The 19,438-nt window shown below is 39.0% G+C and overlaps 1 protein-coding gene across 1 annotated transcript in view; it reads left to right on the top strand.

Annotated features, from left to right (window-relative positions):
• CDK8 (cyclin dependent kinase 8) overlaps window positions 1–19,438 on the top strand; it is a 56,347-nt gene that overhangs the window by 4,969 nt on the left and 31,940 nt on the right. The window contains exons 2-3 of the mRNA XM_063429636.1: window positions 14,232–14,307; window positions 17,593–17,703. Coding sequence (XP_063285706.1) covers window positions 14,232–14,307; window positions 17,593–17,703 — 187 coding nt within the window. The remainder of the gene's footprint in view (window positions 1–14,231; window positions 14,308–17,592; window positions 17,704–19,438) is intronic.

Below are 19,438 nucleotides of genomic sequence, written 5' to 3'. Positions count from 1 at the left end.
CCCTCAGCAGCCCGGTTGATTAGGATATCCTAATTTGGTTCCTTCCTGTTTAGATCTTAGTCTTGTATACTAAAAATATTTGCAGCTTAGTAGGCTTGCAGGTTACAACTTACAGGGCATCTCTATTCTGTGAAACACACCTAAATCCCTTTCTTTGCAACAGTTTTGAAGATGCACTTTTGATTCTGAGTTGTTCCTCGCCTGCCCAATTAATTCATATTTTTATTTTTACAGAAGGTATTAATATAATATCTCAGACTCCCATTAGGAGGCTAATTTATACATTAAACAGCAGTATAAATGAAATTAATAAACTTGTATGCGTTCCAGGTTATATGTGCTATGCAACCGTAACCATTGTATGTTGGAAATCTGCACCTTTTTAGATTAATCCATAGATGTACTCTGTTTTGGGTAATATTAGTGAGGGATTGTAGTTACTCACGACTCCTTTTATGCTTATCTGATGCGAGTTACAGCTCCAATATCGGCTCCAGATTTTCCTGCCTTTCTTCTTTAGGTTACCGATTGCCGTTTTTTTCTCTCCTGGCTCCACATGTTGTTTCTAGATTACAGTTTCGTTCCGAGACTCTTCCCATGTTCACCTATGCGTCATGTGTGCTTGGTGAGATATATTGGTACTCCCCAGCCATCTAACGTTTTTGCCGAATTCACAGCGTTTTATTTTGGCGTGGTGCAGCTTGTGGATCGTGGCTCCCGTTCTCTAGCCTTCACCCGTGACGCAAGTTATTTGTAATGCAACAGTTTGTCATTCTGTTGGTCACATTTAAAAGGGCACTATAGTCACCAAAACAACTTTAGCTTTATGTAGTGGTTTTGGTGTATAGATCCTACTGCTGGTGTCTCGCTGCTCAATTCTCTGCCATTTAGGATTTAAAGGCGGCACTTTTACAGTCTGGGGACTTTGCAGAATTCGCAAAGACCCCTGACAAGTGATATTGCTGCTGGCAGTCCATTGGTTGGGACAGAGCCAAGTAAAGGTACAAATGTACTTACCTGTTCCTTGTGCATGGCCATCTTGATATGGAAGATCCTCTTTAGAGCCAACGTCACTGCTGTACTCTCGCATATGCATGAGAGTACAGCACTGAGGCATGTGGAGGATTCTGCGAGACCCTTCATAGACTGAGTCAATTCCCTGCAGCCGTCACTGGAGAAAACCAATAGTCCCTACTTTGTCTCTGTATATTGCTTGACTGGTTGGAATTTCATTAAAATTCCAACGCAGTCAAAATGAATATCTCATTAAGATTCTGGCTTTATTTTTTGGGTGGGGGTGGGTTGCAGTGCCGCAATAAATCACATTTGATTTTGCAGCCCTAGTCAACTTCCCTGCATAAGACTTTCACTGCCCTCCTAAACAATTCATGTAAAGTGAGATCTAATGTTTATACTTTCTTTATTGCACAGTCTGTTTAATATAGAATTTCTTATTTCCTGAACTTTTAATAGCTTGCTAGACCTTGCAGGAGGTGTGTGTTTGTGTTTTTAAAGTTCAATTTACAAAACAAAGGAGAGAGCTTCTAAAGTAAGCTAACAGCTGATTTAAAAATAAAGCATTTTTTTCATGCAGACTGTCAGTCACAGCCAGGGGAGGTGTGGCTAAGGCTACTTGGACAGAAACAAAAGTGATTTAACTACTAAATGGCAGAGAACTGAGCAGTGAGGCTGCACTTTAGTGTACCTCTGCACTTTTCTCCATCCTAAATAAAGTGCACTTTAATGCACGGATGCATTGGTATATTTTATATTTATTCACAGTTTCATCTGTAACATTATCTAGCTAGCCAGCTTGCAGCAGCTTTTAAAATATTCCCAACTTTGGGTGGCAATGATAAGCTAAGAGCCCTGGGCTAACCCGCCCTTCCTATTCTCAGCCAAAATTGGACAGGCTAATAATGCAAACCCTCACTGCGACTGTAGAGGAGCCATTTTTTGATCAAATCACTGAAATTACTTCATACAAAACAGTCGACATTGCTCAGACTTTTTGCCACTTAACCAGTACAATGAGCGGAAATGGTTATGGTGCTTAAATTATTACTTCCCATTCATATTAAAAAAAAAAATGAAAAATTCTGCTCTTGAGTACAAAGTAGTTTCAGTAAGAATGTTCCATCCTTGACTTGTAGGCTAAATCTTTTGCAAGAATGCTTGTTAGACTAAATATTGACACTTTATGTAATATCAGTGTGCGAACCGATCCTATCTGAAAACGCTTTAAAAATACAACACTGTAGCTAACTAAATCTTCGCTGTGGATTGTATTTTTTGTTTTGCAAAAGTTATCATATTTTTATTTTTATATATGTCATACGATGCTGTTACTGTTATTAGGATTTATGCACTCTTATGACACTATAGCAGAAATGTTTACACACGTGTACTAGTAGAGCAGTTTCTAAGCTGAGAACTATGTGCACATAAACACTTCGGAGCATTGTTGGACAATTATTGGACCGTCCAGCTTTAAAACTCACAAACTTGTATAGTTTTTTAAAAACTTGAGTTTGCTGGATTTTGTATGTTGTATCAATGGGTCCCAGCAACACCTCATCATGTATGGATGAGTATATTGTTCCTGGTTTCATATATATTACTAGTTAGGCCTAAAGTTACTCACCACTGAATGTTCACTTGTTTGTGTTTTAATCCCTGACTAGGGATTGAACTGCTGTATGTCAGTTACTTGTTCAGTATCCAGTAGGTCCATATAAGACTTTTTATCCTTCAGAGGTCAATAAAATGAGTACTGTTAAATGGACACTGTAGACATCCAGATCTTCTCATTTCTCACTGAAGTGGTCTTGGGGCAGTGTCCCAGCCCCCCTTATTCCCGCAATATAAATCATTGCAGGTTTTTGAGAAATTGCAATATTCACGCTGCAGCGTTAAGATTATTTTTCTAGTGGCTTTCTACCAGACAGCCACTAGAGGTGCTTTTTGCAGTTTCACAGAGTTTGACTTGGTGAAAGAGGCTAGATCTCACTTTCTGCATGAGGACATCCAGTGTCACGCAAAACCCCACAGGAAAGCATTAATGCAGTGTTTACCTATGAGAAAAGCCTTGCCATGCTTGCGCATTAGTTCCACCCTCTGGCTGACATAGGAGGAAGTGGAGAGTGACACACAGCCGTGGGACCTCGGTGCTGGAATCAGGTAAATGAATAAAGGCTTATTTAATCCTATTACACATCATGGGCTGGGGACTGAAGAGCACGTTAGGATTGCTTTAAAAATTTATTTTATCCCTTCTAATGTAGACACCAAGACTTGAAAACTAGAAAAAGCAAAATTTCTTATATGATTAAGTATAATTTATTATCATATCAATTGCACCATCAGGTTGACACCCACTGTGATGATGATTCAAACATTCTTTCACTCAATACTAAATCATTGCATTTAGAGTTTGGAAAACAGTGCTATAGAAATGATAATTGATTTTATAAATGGCTGGATACAAAAGTCATGGTCTAGGGATTTTGAAGGAAGTTCAGCAGTAATTTTCAGATTGAATGTTTGTGCTGATTTTGAATATGATCATATTGCTGTGTATCTGAAGTGTCAGGAATCCTGAGCTTTGCATGGAATGTCTGCAATGAATCCTCTTAGATTAGGTCAACGTCGTATTTGGGAATAACATTTAAATGGCCTGTGCAGAGGTGGGCAAAATAACAGAAACCTATATAATGAAGGACATTGTGAAATAACTAAATCATGATTGTACGTCTGGTTACACAGATGGCTTGGGTTGTGTTAGGGGTGAGCTGTGGACTCTGCAATCACTAGAACTGGTCGTCATTGTACACTGTAGTGTTTATGGTGCCAGGAGTCCCCTGGCCATATCTCATGGTAAACATTAAAACCGTTTTAAAAAGATCTAAGACATTCTTGCGTCCCCCAGACACCTCAGCCAGCAAGTTCTGCAAGGAAGAAATTAATAAATATAATGTGGTTGGAATGTGGTTCAACAATATCATACCTATTGTGTTGCATGGACTCCTACCCACCCCACCCCCTATATGATTGACATGTCACATAATATATATAAAAAAAAAATTGTGTTTCATGTAAGACAAAAAAGTTAAAGAACCACTCTAGTGCCAGGAAAACATACTAGTTTTCCTGGCACTAGAGTGCCCTGAGGGTGCCCCCACCCTCAGGGACTCCCTCCCGCCCGGCTCTGGAAAGCCGGTCGCATAGGACAATGCTTTCCTATGGACGCTTGCGTGCTCTCACTGTGATTTTCACAGTGAGAATCACGCAAGCGCCTCTAGCGGCTGTCAGTGAGACAGCCACTAGAGGATTAGGGGGAAGGCTTAACCCATTAATAAACATAGCAGTTTCTCTGAAACTGCTATGTTTATAAAAAAATGGGTTAACCCTAGCTGGACCTGGCACCCAGACCACTTCATTAAGCTGAAGTGGTCTGGGTGCCTAGAGTGGTCCTTTAATGTTTGCTCGGGCAGTGTTAAATGGACATGTATGTTTGCAGATATATGGTTACTCTTACCGAGTCAAACGAAGAGGAAGTGAGGGGGAAGCCTTTCACTGTTTGTCCCCTCTGTTGATGTAACAGAGTCGCTGCGGTAACTGTTGGTGATCCGGTTGCCTGCACCAAATGACATGATGCGCATCCTTAAACATACATACTATGTGATTTCCAGAGAAGCCAACATTATTTTACCACAATGTACTCCACTGTTAAATAAGGCTGTGAGTAGTGTGAGAGTTGTAGTAAGCTATTACAATGAAGGTGATAGAACAAATGTTTCCATTTTTTTAGTTCTTTATTTAGGAATTGAGCAAGTAGGCAATGCAGGCAGGAAGATGGAACCAAAAATGCCAATTGCTCATTTTACGTTCCAATAAGTGGGTGTCCACAGCGGTGATCATAATATGAGAAAAAGTGCATTCATAACTACATCTAGGAAATGTATTCTGACCATATCTTTTAAAATGGTAGAGGTATATTCTAATTCAAAGCGTTCAATTAAATGGTTATCTTGAATTTTGGTTCTAACCTCCCTCATAGGTGAAACAGATTTGACCAGAGTTGTTTTGGTGCTAATGTTATTTTATTCAAAAGTTTTGAGCTCTTCTTGGAAAGCCCTCTAGAGCGCATGATCGCAACAGTCGCAAAGGATCTAAGGTGAATGACCTCTGGAAAACAGCTGCCGACAGGTTCCCTACCTCTTTTTAAAACGGCACTACTACCGGACATGCCCACCACAAGTGCAAATAAGTTCCACTGTGGCAACATAGCCGCCAGCAGGTATCAGTGGGAGTCTTGCCCATGTGGAAGAGTTGTGCTGAAACGGTGTGCCTTTTAAATAGGATTTTCCTGACATTATTCATGACAGCATTTACTCATGGGTAGCTCCTCCCCTCACAGCAGAAAGGACAGTAAATAGAACTCTGAAACTGGTATAAATAGATCCTCCCCCTTCCCATCAGGCAGTCTTTTTTCCTGTCCTTCACAGCTGTTCTCATCCAAGATTCTGTTGTGCCTTTGTCAAGGTTCTGATCTGATAAGGTCATCAATTTGGTTTTAATTTTATATCAAAATGGCATTATCCTTATCTAACTTAGGCTATCATGGCCTTAATTCCTTTCTGACTCTATCGGTATTCAGGATATTTCAGATATTGAATGCCAGGAGGTTGCTGACCTTGCAGCCTCTAGGTTAATTTACTTGTCTGAGCAGAATGTATGACAATATCCTATTGATGTCTTGTTTGCCTTTTTCTCTCAAAGTCTTCTAAGATTTATACAGCTCAATAATGGTTTTATAGCTATTAGCTGTTTTTGAACTCTGTCCCTCCCTCTATATATACTGCTTGGGTATTCCCCATGAGTAAATGCTGCCATGAATAATGTCAGGAAAAAAGGAAAATTTGCTTCATACTTACCGTAATTTTCTTTTCTGATCATTATTCATGGCAGCATTACGTTCCCACCCATATACTATAAGATGTGATGCTAGTTACTAAGACTGCCTGATGGGAAGGGGGAGGATCTATTTATACCAGTTTCAGAGTTCTATTTCCTGTCCTTTCTGCTGTGAGGGGAGGAGCTACCCAAGAGTAAATGCTGCCATGAATAATGATCAGAAAAAGAAAATTACGGTAAGTATGAAGCAAATTTTCCTTTTTTTTATATATTTGTTCCTGTGAGATGACCCAAATGGAAACCCTATCTGCTGCCTCCTAGATATTTTCCCATGAGTCCCCCTCAAGCACCTCTCCTAGGTCTTGTTCCCACTGAGTTCTATAGCGTAAAGATTGTGGAGTCATAATAGATGGTCTCTTTTCTGAGACTTCCCTTTTAATACAGAGATTTTTGTAAAAAGGTATGTAGGAATTATCTGCCTTTTTAACTTTGTCATTTTTTGCAAAATCTCCGATCTGTACATATCTAACGTGATCCTTACAGCTTAGAAGAGAGAAACCCTCCATAGGTGCATATGTTGCTGAATGCCAGCCTAACATAACTGGAATAAAATCCCTGTTTCTAAGCACTGGAGAAACGGGAGAGGGATTAGAAGTTGGGTAAAAATGTTTGGCTAATACGATTCCATATGAAGAGATGTAATAATGGCTGGACAGGCGGTACGTAGAAGAGACCCCTGATATCTCTCCACCCGCATTTAAAACATAGGCAAGTGTGAACCCATATTGGATTCCAAGTCCATCCAGTCTTTTCTCCTGGCGTTGTGTGCCACATGATTACTGTGCCAGCTGGGCAGCATAGTAACATTAAGAGTTTAGGCAATCCCAGCCCTCCTCTCATTTTAGGTCTGCACAGTATGGGTCTAGCCAATCTATGCCTATTGTTATTCCTAATAAAGGAGGATATAGATCTGTATCCCCTCTATGTCCCATTTCGATGGGGCTTGAAACATAAAACGTAATCTGGAATCACCCAAAATATTTATTTTTAACTATTAATCAAAGTTTATACTTCAATTAAGGTGAAAAACCAAAACCTGTCATCCACTGCTGTTTGGAAAGTACATTAATGAATTTCTTTGTTTTATTGTCACAGAATTTTTTTGTATTTTTTTTTTTTCAACTGGGTTGATAAAATCCTGTTTTATTTTTTAATTTTTTCTCATAGCATCTGGCTTGTATAAATTTTTTTTTTTTCTAGAGCAAGCAAAATATTTGCAATCTCTGACCATACTGTTAGCTTTGAAGCTGCATGTGCTTATTAAAACGTGAGAACTATCTTACAATGTAATAAAATTGCTGGTAATCCATAGACCATGCAGTTTGCATTTATTGGAGTAAGCAGAATTCCGGATGAAAAGTAAAAACCATAGGATGGAGGAATCATCATTTTGGTCAGATCACTGGTTTCAACAGCAATTGCTTCACTTTAAGAATTTTGTCTCAAGTTTCTGTTAGCAGAATGTTTATAAAAATCCTTGAACCATAAATTTACATATATCAAGCTCCCAATTAATTAGAGGCTTAAAGGGACACTATAGTCACCAGTGCAACTACAGCTTAATGTAGTTGTTCTGGTGAGTATAGTCATTATATGCAGGCATTTTCATGCCATCAGTGTCTTTTCAGAGAAAAGGCAGTGTTTACATTGCCCGCTGGGATGCCTCCAAGTGGCCACTCCTTAGATGGTCACTGGAGGCGCTTCCTGGAAAAGCATTGGATTGGCTAAAAATCGGCAATTCTGAGGTCACCAAGGGGGCGGGGCCAGCGCCGGCAGACTCATGGAGAGCTGAATATACGGTGAGTTTTAACCCATTCTGATGCGGCTAAGGGGGGCGAGGTGGGATATCTTTGCATCCAAGGACCATCATTCATTGATCAAAAACTGTTTACCACTGTACGGTTGGATGATTTTTCTGGACTCTACGTACCATAACTATTAGAGGTTCGCTTTAATCAATAACACTACATGTAGCAGTTTTATTCAGGGTGGGGAGGCAAACACATGGAAGGGGACAAAAGGGGTTGGACTATATAGAAAGCATTAAAGGCACTTATAGACACCCAGACCACTTTATCTCAACGAATTGGTCTAGGTGCAGTGTCCCTGGTCCCTTTCATCTAACAAGGTAAAACAAGCTATTCCTTTAACCAAATAATTCACCCAGGAAAAACAGTGCTGGTCAGGAAGTGGAGATGGAAAAGTTGTGGTTAGTATGCAAACAATTTGAAAAAGGGGGAAATGAAGACTAAACAAAAAAAAAACCCACTAAAATGATTCAAAAGAAAATGCAACATAGCTGTGAAAAATGTGTATGTATATATATATATATATATATATATATATATATATATATATATATATATATATATATATATATATATATATATAATTTATTTATTATTTTTCTTCTGTCAAAGCCTTGTGGGCTCACTATATTGGTATGCTCCTGTGGTGAATTTCAGTGCTGATCAAGCATTTTACTTACAGTCCGGCACCTGTTTTAGAGACATCCTAACTGGATAACCTTCTGCCACTTCACATTTAGCACCTACTAACGTTTGTAGGCAGTGTGCAGAAATCCAATCCAATATCCGGTTCAGCTGCAACCGACAAATCCAGTAATTGGAATTAATGCAATATGATTACACCTGTGAGGCCACTTTGGCAACAATTGCTCTGAAGCTCCTATAACAAGTGCATTTATCCGGTACCCTGATAAAATCAGTCTGATATCCAGGTTTTTTTTTTCACTAAACAGACTTTATTGAACTGAAATCCGAGTTGTTTTAGGCACCAATAACTGATGTAGAAAAATCTCCAATTCTGCCATAGCCACAGTTTGGGAGTTTTAGACAAAGTTTAGCAATTCTGGTTTCTTCTCTTTACAAATGATAGAACCTGCTTTATTCTCCGAATGTTTGCAGATTCAGGAATTCGAAGGTCTTGGTTAGTACAGTGTTGCATAGTCACTTTCAAAAAAATATTGCCAGTCAGCTAAAATCCTCTTGCAAACTAGGAATAGTATTTGAGACATTGCCTTTGAGCTATTGTGGCTGCCATATATCCTGAGCGGCACTACCTCTTCTTGTAGCTAGATCCCCAAGAGCCATGCATGTGTTCCCATGAATTATAACCTGTGAATTTCACTGCATATTAATGCTCATAAGCCCTTTTAAGAGCTGTATCTGAACACCAACATTGTTTTTTTTTTTTGCCTTGTTCTCTGCATCTTTAATATGCTTTTAAATAAGCATTACTGCATGTACCATGTTTTACTCGCTTTTTGTGCCTCCATTGTATTTTTGCTTTTTATTTTAGTTTGTGTACATAAAATATGGATGCCAAATATTTTACCTGGATATGAATTGACAAAGGACAGCGTGACCCAAAATATTCGACTTTGAAGTGCTCCTCATTCTTCCAATAAAAACAAAAATCCGGGTTTTAAAAGAAGCACAGAAAAATCCACTGATATTATTTATATGAGAAATTTACATCAGAAGTGCACATGAAGGTCAGAATATGGGTGGAGGTGTGGGCACCGTGGGTATCTAAACACATAGACACCAAATAAAAACAGGGGAGCATTGCGCCTCATAAGCTTGACTCACCACAGGGCGACAGATCTGTAGTTTGAGGTACTGGATAATGTATTCCTAAGGTGGCTAAATCCATGATCCACAATCCAAAATCATAATGAATGCATATTAGAGCTCTGAACAGCTCATATGGTACAACTTTCATTTTCATCCCCCTTCCCACACATAAAAGCAAATAAAGAGGCAACACATAATGTTATAAATCTAAATTATACCTTACCACGCTGAACTGCACAGTACCATGTTGAAATGTCTATACTGTAGTTGATGAACTGCTTTAATTTTTTCTGCACCCTATTTAGCAGAAAAGCACAGAATTTGCTTTCTTTCAATGTGTTTTTTATAAAAGGCTTGCCATTTGGGTACCCAATATAACACTAGGGGAAGATTGTGTGTGGCACTTCGCACTAGCTTGGAGTCTTTCATTTGCTCTCCAGCTGCAAGTGCTGTTTATCTCTTTATTGTGTATATATTGTTTGTTTCTTCTGTTTATGGCTACAGTCATTACTATTCTATTGATTTTGTAATGGACAATTAAAATAAATTTGCCAGCAAATGCATAATTATTTCTTTTCTTTTTTTTTTTTTTTGTATTGGGGACAGAGGTTGTAATATTTATTATCCATTTCTTACATAAGTGTAAGCAACATTATATAGTGTCACAACTCTCATACTGTGTTCATAGTCCTGTTTTATTCCTTGAATTATAGGAACACTATAGTGTTAGGAGTACAAGCCTGTATTCCTTTATTTATTTATCTGTTTGTTTATTCCATTTTATGTAAATGCAAAAAATTGTACATGATCTCCATAAATGACAATTGCGCTCAGGGAGATAAATGTCTCCTGGCTCATACATTTTTGACAAGTGTTATGCACATTTTAAAGTTTTACATAAAGTCTTGGTCCTTATTACAACACATTATATTGTCCCATGGTTTGGCGATCAAATGCATATTGGAAAAGTTCAAAACATAATAAAAGCGTCATCATAAATCACAATAGTTAACCGATATTTAACTAACAAAACAAAATCAAAATAACACCAAGGATAGCTATATGGACATTCGTCTTAAACATAAGTTCTGATGCACTTATCAACAGGGTTTTTGTTGTGGCTGCCGGAGATATCTCTTATGGCTTGGCAATGTAAATGGATGAACAGAGGACCTGTCTGTGAACTGCCTGCTCTCTTCGTAGTGTGCCCTCCAATTATAGACACTATAAAGTTACCCCTTCCCTAATCTATTTCCATTTTGCCCAGATCTTCTCAAATATGTTGAGTTTGCCCATCATATTGAAGACCATTTGTTTGAATGTTTTATGCGATACCGTCTCTCGTATTGTTTGGATTAATGGGGTTTGTGTGGAATTACGACATTAGACGTCCTCATGTAAAATGTAAGAACACCCAATGTAATTTCATGGTGTAGAACTCTGTTGGTCACCAGGAAGTGCCTCTAGTGGAAGACAGTCACTAGAAGTGGACTTCACCCTGTAATGTAAACATTGCAGTTTCCCCGAAACTGTAATCTTTTCCATTACAAGGTGTTCACATTGGTAAACAAAGAGGGGATTGATGGAACCTTTTCTTTGTCTTATGGTTTCCTAACTGGCTGTAACATTTCAGGGACTTTATTTTCTGTTTTTTGACTTTGCAGAAAACAGCCGAGAAATCACAAGCTTCTTACAAATATAAAATGATGCCACGCAGAATGCAAATACTAGTAATGTATACCGGACCTTAGGATGGCCTGACTAACACTACACACAAAAAGAATAGTCGAATAGCGAGCTGAGGTCAGGGGTACCAGAAATCAAGATCAACGATAATGCAATAGCCGAGGTCAAAGGAACACAGAATAAAGAATAGTCAAACAAAGCCAAAGTCAGAATACAAGAATATCAATACGGAATACGCGCTCTTGGGTCAAACAAGAACCACAACAGGGCATTGAGGCTCCCTGCTTTCTCTTTAAATACCGCCCTTAAAATGTTCTTGTTCGAACACCTTGGCGGCCCTGGCGTACTTAGCGTCATCACGTCGACACTCATTAGCCGCGTCATAAAAGGAGGTGGGGTTATCGCGGCTGGCGTGAGAATCGCTAGTAGGTATGTGCATGGGCAAAAAACTTGGTTCGGGACTTCCGGAATTCGGGACTTTGGGAATTTGGCAATTCCCCACTTCGGTTCGGCAGTTCCGGAATTTGGGAGTTTGGCAATTCCATAGCCCTACCTCTACCTCTAACCCTACTCCTACCCCTACCTATCTTTTGTGAATTTACTACTTAATAAAAAAGATTTTGCAGATTTATGTTTGTTTATTCCTCATTCTCGGGTCCTCTACCAGAGGCCTGGGAGTTTGACGGTTCTGCGCAGTATCTTAGCTGTTCCTAGAACTGCACTCTTCTGGACTGCTATCTCAGATGTCCCACCTGGAATCTGTTGAAGCCACTACCCCAACTTGGGAGTCACAGCCCCGAGTGCTCCTATCACAACTGGGACTACTACTGCCTTCACTATCCACATCCTTTCTAGTTCTTCTTTCAGCCCTTGGTATTTGTCCACCTTCTCATGTTCCTTCTTCCTGATGTTATAGTCACTGGGTATTGCCACACCCACAATGTCTGATTGGTTGGCCAGCACTTGCTTGTCTGTCTGGATCTTGAAGTCCCACAGGATCTTAGCCTGGTCATTCTCCACTACCCTTCGTGGTATCTCCCATCTGGACTTGGGCAGGTCCAATCCGTATTCTGTGCAGATGTTTCAGTATACAATTCCAGCAACTTGGTTGTATCTCTCCATGTATGCGGTTCCTGCTAACATCTTGCAATCCTGCTACTAGGTACTGGACTGTCGGAGGCCTCTTTGCAAAAATCATTCCTGAACACAGAGAGAGAACCTAGGCCTGCTTGAAAAAAATAAAATAAAAAAATCTCATACATTGCATATATTTTTCTTTGACAAACAAATAATTGACTAGAGGAAATTTGGCTTATTTCGATTAGGTAAATAATAGAAGACTACTCCGGTGCTCCTGTACACTATGTAAAGTTTGCCATTACAATATTTAAAAAAAAAAAAATCATATTCTGCTTATAACAAGGGATTCTGACACAGTAATGATTGTGCGATTTGGCACAGATTGTTTCACACAGATGTGGTTGTTGTGAAGACTGGACTCCTGATGGAGCGTTTTAATGAAGTTTGAAAGGAAAAGGAAAAAATATGTAAACAAACATTCCAAGTGTGTATGGAATTGTCATATGTTATAATATATTTATATTTCACCAGCTGGCTTATTGCAAAGCATGTTTCATATATTTTTCTATTTAAGTGTTTTTACCTTTTAACCACTTAAGGGTGGAGGCAATTGTACAAGTTCTTTACCAAAACAAAACCTGGAATTTGGGCCATGTCTGATCAACCATAATTTACCTCTTTATTTAAAAACATTTTTTATTAAAATAATACAATAGTGCCAGGAATACAAAGGTGCATTCCTGGCACTGCAGCTCCCTCGGCTGTCAGGTAGATCCCCAAAATATAATTAATAAAATCACATAATTATGCAAAAACAATACAAAAATATACACGTAGATAATGTCAAGCCAACCTCATGCTGATACCAACCTCATGCTGATAAGTTGCATTAACAACAAAACAGCAGTCCATGAGTGGTTATTTGGCTCGGCACCTCGTCCTGAGTTGTATTTAAAAGATGTTTGCTTTACGCAACATAAACTCCAAGGAATACAAGTATAAAGTGGGAAAGTGAGTCAAAAAGGCGTGAGAGTATCCGTGTGCGCATGCACAGAGGCTAAATTGAGCGCAAAGATTTTAAGATTTAAGAAGAGACGCTGGAGGAAGAAACAGAACGTCCACAGCTCTTGAGGAAGTCCCGAATAACGCGGGACGAAACGCGTTGAGCTCTCCACATCAGCAGCTTAGCAGTCCAGAGACCTTTAGTACACCACTGCAGTTCCATCTTTGCTCGAGTTGCAAGTATATACCAGCCCTGGGGGTCGCGACCAAGGGCTGTGTTTTCTCATCTGTTTACTTGTCAGTTTAGTGGTTGTTGCTGGGCTCTTGTTCCCTGGTCTCCTAATAGGACTGGCTTATACTGTTGTTTGTTATTAATTTGTTTTTAACATCTATAATTGCAAGTTTTGCACAATAAGATTTTTATGCTTTTACTACACTGTTTTTCTACTGTCTAACGCCCTCATCAGATGGGTTTATACCCATCTTTTTGTATATTAAGATGTCATTCTGTTTGACTACTTACCATGAGGGGCCACCAAGGAACTCCTGTTATTATTATTATTATTATTGCTATTTATAAAGCGCACACAGATTCCGCAGCGCTGTACAATTAGTGGAGAAACGTACAATATACACATACAAATACAAGAGGTAAGAGAGCCCTGCCCGTAAGCTGATATCCTGTCAACATAACCACTAAAATATAGGAATAAGTAAACCTATTAAAAATTCTGGCAAGTGACATTTCACTTTTAATACCGTATTATACAGGATTTGTTGTTTGTCGTTTTTTTTCTTTTCTTTTCTCTTTTAGTTAATTATTAAAACAAAGAACAAAACAATTTAGTTGTTTTTCTTACTGACCAATGGTATTTCTTTTTCCCATAGGAAAGATGATCGAGATTATGCCTTAAAACAAATAGAAGGTACTGGAATTTCTATGTCTGCATGCAGAGAGATAGCAGTAAGTAGAAGTTCTCATTTTTAAACATCTACATTGCCATGTTTCAACTGTAATCCTCATGAGAGGATGCAACCATCCTATAGGCTTACTTCTGAAGGTTTAAATAATTGTGAAGCCATGGGATTTGTAATAGAAGTGATTTTTATTTTAATTTTATGTTTTTGTTGTTGTTTGTTTTGTTTGTGGGTGTTTGATTACTTGAATCCATTCTTGGTTTTAGTTTAAGGATGTTGGATCGTCCTTTCAGATATTGGGTGTTGTTGACTTCTACCTGCTTTCCCTGATCCTTGTTGGCATAGTTTCAATATTTGAACAACTGTCGTAGGGCTCTATTGACTTCTACTTCTCATTCTTTTAAATCCTTGTAGAACCAGTTGTTGGATTGTTGTTCTGCTGATGGGACTGGTAATGCCATGGGCACATCTTGCATTGTAGAACAATTTTCTAAAGATCACTTCTGTGTTATGTCAGTTTATCGCATCAGGATGACACGTTGGCTGCACATTGCTTCTAAAATCACCATTTCTCTTGCCTGTGTGATTGTAGGTACTATCATGTGCTTGTTATCATTCTTGGAGGTAGTGCCGTGAGCAGTTGTTGAAACTCTTTGGGGATGCTTAAATTTATACAGTCACCTGTTATCAATGTTGTGTGTGTGTGTGTGTGTGTTTAGATTGATAGATATGTACACACCTGTTTATTTATTCTTTTGGGATCTCTATGAAATATGTTGAAATGCCAATGCAGTCAAAAAATATCATAGAACAAAGCAGGGGCAACTTTGTCTTATGGTAAAGCATCAAGAAGGCAGAGCTTTATAGAAGGCAGAGTGTCCATCGTCAAGTTCTGTTGTTAGTGACTGCTGGAGGAAACAACACTGTGGAAGTAAGGCATTGTATTGTTCATCTCGAGACCGGATATTTGAAGGCTTCTCTGGGATTCTCCCTAGACATCAGTGTTGTACTCTTCTGCATGCGTTGAAGTATAGCATTGAAGATGCAGGTAGCACTATCAGGTAAAGTAACCTACCACGCTGCACCTCTGGGTCTCCTAATGCTGAGTGGGGATGTCACCATCAGGTCTTTATATTCCACCTGCCAAAAAGAGAGAGAGAACTTTTACAGAGCCCTGGCAAGAGGTTTAACTTTAACAGCCTTCAAGTAGAAGGCAGAGAAAGGCAGGTACATTCCTGCCCTTACGACTGGAGCCCATGCCTCCACAATTGTGCTTCTTCTGTTACTGATCTAGGTGCAGCTTCCTGTGGTTCCTTTTGCCATGAAGGGCTTAGTTTTAGGGTAGGGAACACGTGACATCAAACTGCTGTGAACTCTAAATCCTACTTTAGAAATGGGCAAACACTGTTGGATTTAATGTGCACAATTACAAATGTAACTTCTGAATTTAAGTGATCTTTAAGCCGCAAAAGGAACAGATTGGAGCTTTTGAACAATGTCTTGAACAAAAAAAACGAACCCCCCCCCAAAAACCAGTGATTTTGTACTCTTTGGAATTTGATCATTAAAATAAGTCGCAGTGTATTTTTTTTTTTTATCTTTTTAATCTTAATTTTTCAAAAAATATATATATATTTTTTTTTTTTTTTGCAAAACCGAATTTGTTTGTTGTTTAGTGAATAAATCCCTTTGAGTGTACAGATTGGTACCTTAGACAGCAGGTATATTAGCCGATTAGAGAGAGCTAAACTTCTGTTAAAGAAATTGGACCAGTTGACACTTTTGTATCTGGAGCCTTGTTAGAGAAGACATTTAGCCGTTCAACAAAGAAATGAAAAATATTACATCAGAAGGAAGCGATTTCAGAAGGGATGATTGCAGGTGTAAAAATAACAAGCTGGTCCGATCATTACTGCTGACTTATGAGACACTTGAAGAGGTAATTAGATGTTCTCTTCTAGCACAGTCTAATGTGTATTTAAATTTTAGTTTGGTGTCAGTGTGTATAATTATTATAAGTGCACATTTCACTCAAACATTACTGGCAAATATATAGTTGAAACTTTTTGCTTAAGATATTTTTCTTTTCCTATACTTCTTGCTGTCAACACAGAGGTGTAAAGTAAAAACTAGAGCCGTAGTGGTGTGTTTTTTGTGTTTTTTCATCATAGATGACATTTCATCTTGGATAGGATTAAGGATGTTGCATGTACAATATAAATGTTGTTACAACTGAATATTTAAAAAGTTACCAATTGCTTTGTCACATCACACAATCAACTTATTCCCCATTTATGTGTCAGGGGTCTGAAGTGTCAAATGAATCTATTCTGGAGGGCAACATTATATACACACAATCAAGAATAAAAGTAGGCACAAAAAGCAACTTAACTGTCATAAATGTAAAACTTTTTGCAACTAAATGGTGTATTTTTGCGTAGTGTTGGCATTTAAATACAGGTGTGTGTTTGTATGCACTGTTGCAATTTGTCCATAATGTTGACCATGGAATGCAAACGTGTATCTGTGCATAGTATTGGTGCGTGTTTGTATGTAGTGTGCAAGTTTAAAAGCAGGTATGTGTCTGTAGTAATGTCATTTGAATGCTGGAGTGGGTTTCAATGCAGGTGTGTATTTCTGTGCAAATGCACTCTGACACACATACAGATACACACAGACACACAGATGCACCCTCCTGTTTCCTGACCTTTTGGGTGCAGGAGAGTGGCATCCCTGGGGTCCAGTGGGCTAACAAATGTTGGAGTCCCTGTCGAGGCTGTTCAGCGAGGTTTTATGTTTGCTTATGCGTGCTGTCTGTAGTTTTGTGTAATATTGTAAAATGTTATTTATTTAAACATTTTAAATCTTATACAAATCAATCAATTCAATGAATACAGAAGTAACACAATATATAATATACATGTCAGTTGGAAAAAAAACATTCAAGTCAAATCAATAGACACAAAAAAAGATTGGCCTGTGTCTTTCACAATCTCTTTTTTGTAAAAAGAAATACTGCAACATAAGTCGCAATGAAGCAGATGAGAAAAAGGGGGGGGGGGGGGATATCCATCCCAAATGATATCTAGCAACTGTGTTGAGAATAAAAAGGTTCCAATCTGATATGTTAAGGAAGTTTTTTATTATTTATTTATCTTTAATAAGTGAAACAGTCTCTCTGGAAATCATACCTGCATTATACATGTATGCTAAATCAGTCTCTGATGAAGAGGCCCATTCAAGACTAACCATTTGATTTTGTGGGTCAACCCTTGAAACAAAATGTAATGGTATAACCTAATTTTGTCGTTTTTTTTTTTTTTTTTGTTAGCTTCTACGTGAGCTGAAACATCCAAATGTGATTTCTCTGCAAAAGGTGTTCCTCTCGCATGCGGACAGGAAAGTCTGGCTCTTGTTTGACTTTGCAGAACATGACCTATGGGTAAGAATTTATTTTATTTTTACCTAGTCACAGTTTGGACATGTTTTAGTTCTTGATCAGGGGAGATATTTGCTCACTTGAAGGTGAACAGGACACACAAGAACTTTCTAAAAACAGCATGGGGAAATATTTGAAAGTTTATAACATAATAAAATATTTTAAACCTATGACATAGAGTAAAACATTTTAGAACACAATATAATGTGGATTATCTACTCCTAGTTGAATGATGGAAATTACACAAGCCATATTTAGAAAACATGAAAAAGTTAACATTTACTGAAATCTGCCTTACTTTAAAACAAACTTACACCTACACTTGCAAGTCACTGGGTTCGTTTAGTGACCTTATTTGTAAGCAACACTACCCTTTCATTTGGGGATATTTTTGACGTACAGTTCTGATGAAGATCCCACTTGATAGCTCTCTGTTGAAAAATCCTTTCAACACCCACGTTTAATCTCTGGTGTCTGTCCCACTGACCTCCTTCTGTAGAAGCGGTTTTCAGTATGATCCCTGGAAGAAGGAACCTGGTGTCCAATGGCAAATCTATCTTCCCTCTGTAAAGAGGGCATGCAAGGAATGCCAGCAGCTCGTGAAAATCTGATATTTGCATTTCCTCACCCTAGAAATAGGAATGATTTTATTTAGAGGATTAACATTGAGTCTTCTGTTCTTCTCCCTTTCATTGCTCCTACTTTACTGATTTCATCATGGCAACCCTTTCTATCCAGCCTCTTCTGGGTAATTATGTTGCTCAGAGTAAATGTCTGTCTGTTATTTTGTGAAAGAACAAACTGTTATCGCATGTTTCATACAAAGAAACTGTTAATCTGGGTCAAAACTTTCTTTAGAATTTTGCCATCATTGTTGCTTCCTATATCATCTGGTTATTTTTCTAAACCACCATCCAGACTGAAGAGCTTTCTGGTTCTCTCTTGAAACATAACTCAAGCAGGAATTTGTAAGTGTGGTACAAAATATTAGAACAAACTGGGGGGCGGAGCCTGACCTTCAAGCCCCGCAAGCTAGCCAGACTTAAAAAGCTTGAGCTCCTGCAATAATAATAATAATAATTAAAATAAAAGGTATTAAATCCGATTTGCCTGCTAAGAACGGGGCGAGGGAGAAGTGGCCGATCTTCCTGCGTGCTGGTTCTAGGCTGGTATCGACTGCACCCCTACCCCCCTTTGGACCAGTGGGGGATATCCCAGTCTCCTCTGAGCTGATTAAGCAAGCCTACTGACACTCGCCACAATGCTTAAGTTGCAGTGACCAGCTCTCCGAGATCTCAAAATGGCGGACGCCCTACACTTGGACTCCCACACAGCGAGTTCCATCCAGGGGGATTCCTGCAACTTTGTTGCTGAAGCCTTGACAGGGCTCGGCCAAATCTTCCAGCACTTCTGGCTCAAACTCCAGCGACACATCATGGCTGAGCCAAGGAAGAGAGTAAGGAGAAGCGGGCAACTGGAGGCGAAGGGCGCATCGTCAGTGAAGAAGCATTTGCAACCAACTGTCTGCCACATCAGGCTCGCAAGCACTGCATTGTCCACGAAGATGGAAGACTGACCGCGCAAAACGGCGAACAGATAAATCTTCCGACTACCCTAAGACAGGTACAGACTCGGACTCTCGCAGCACCCGAGTCGGTGGTATATGGATGCTGACTCTCACCTGGACCTGGACCTGGGGATGGAGGGGCACCTGACTCTGGTGCGTAGCCATCTCTGG

The sequence above is a fragment of the Pelobates fuscus genome, chromosome 1, assembly GCF_036172605.1.
Source record: "Pelobates fuscus isolate aPelFus1 chromosome 1, aPelFus1.pri, whole genome shotgun sequence".
NCBI classification, from domain to species: Eukaryota; Metazoa; Chordata; class Amphibia; order Anura; family Pelobatidae; genus Pelobates; species Pelobates fuscus.
Note: the sequence above shows the minus strand (reverse complement) of the source record. Positions and strands in the feature narration are given on the sequence as shown.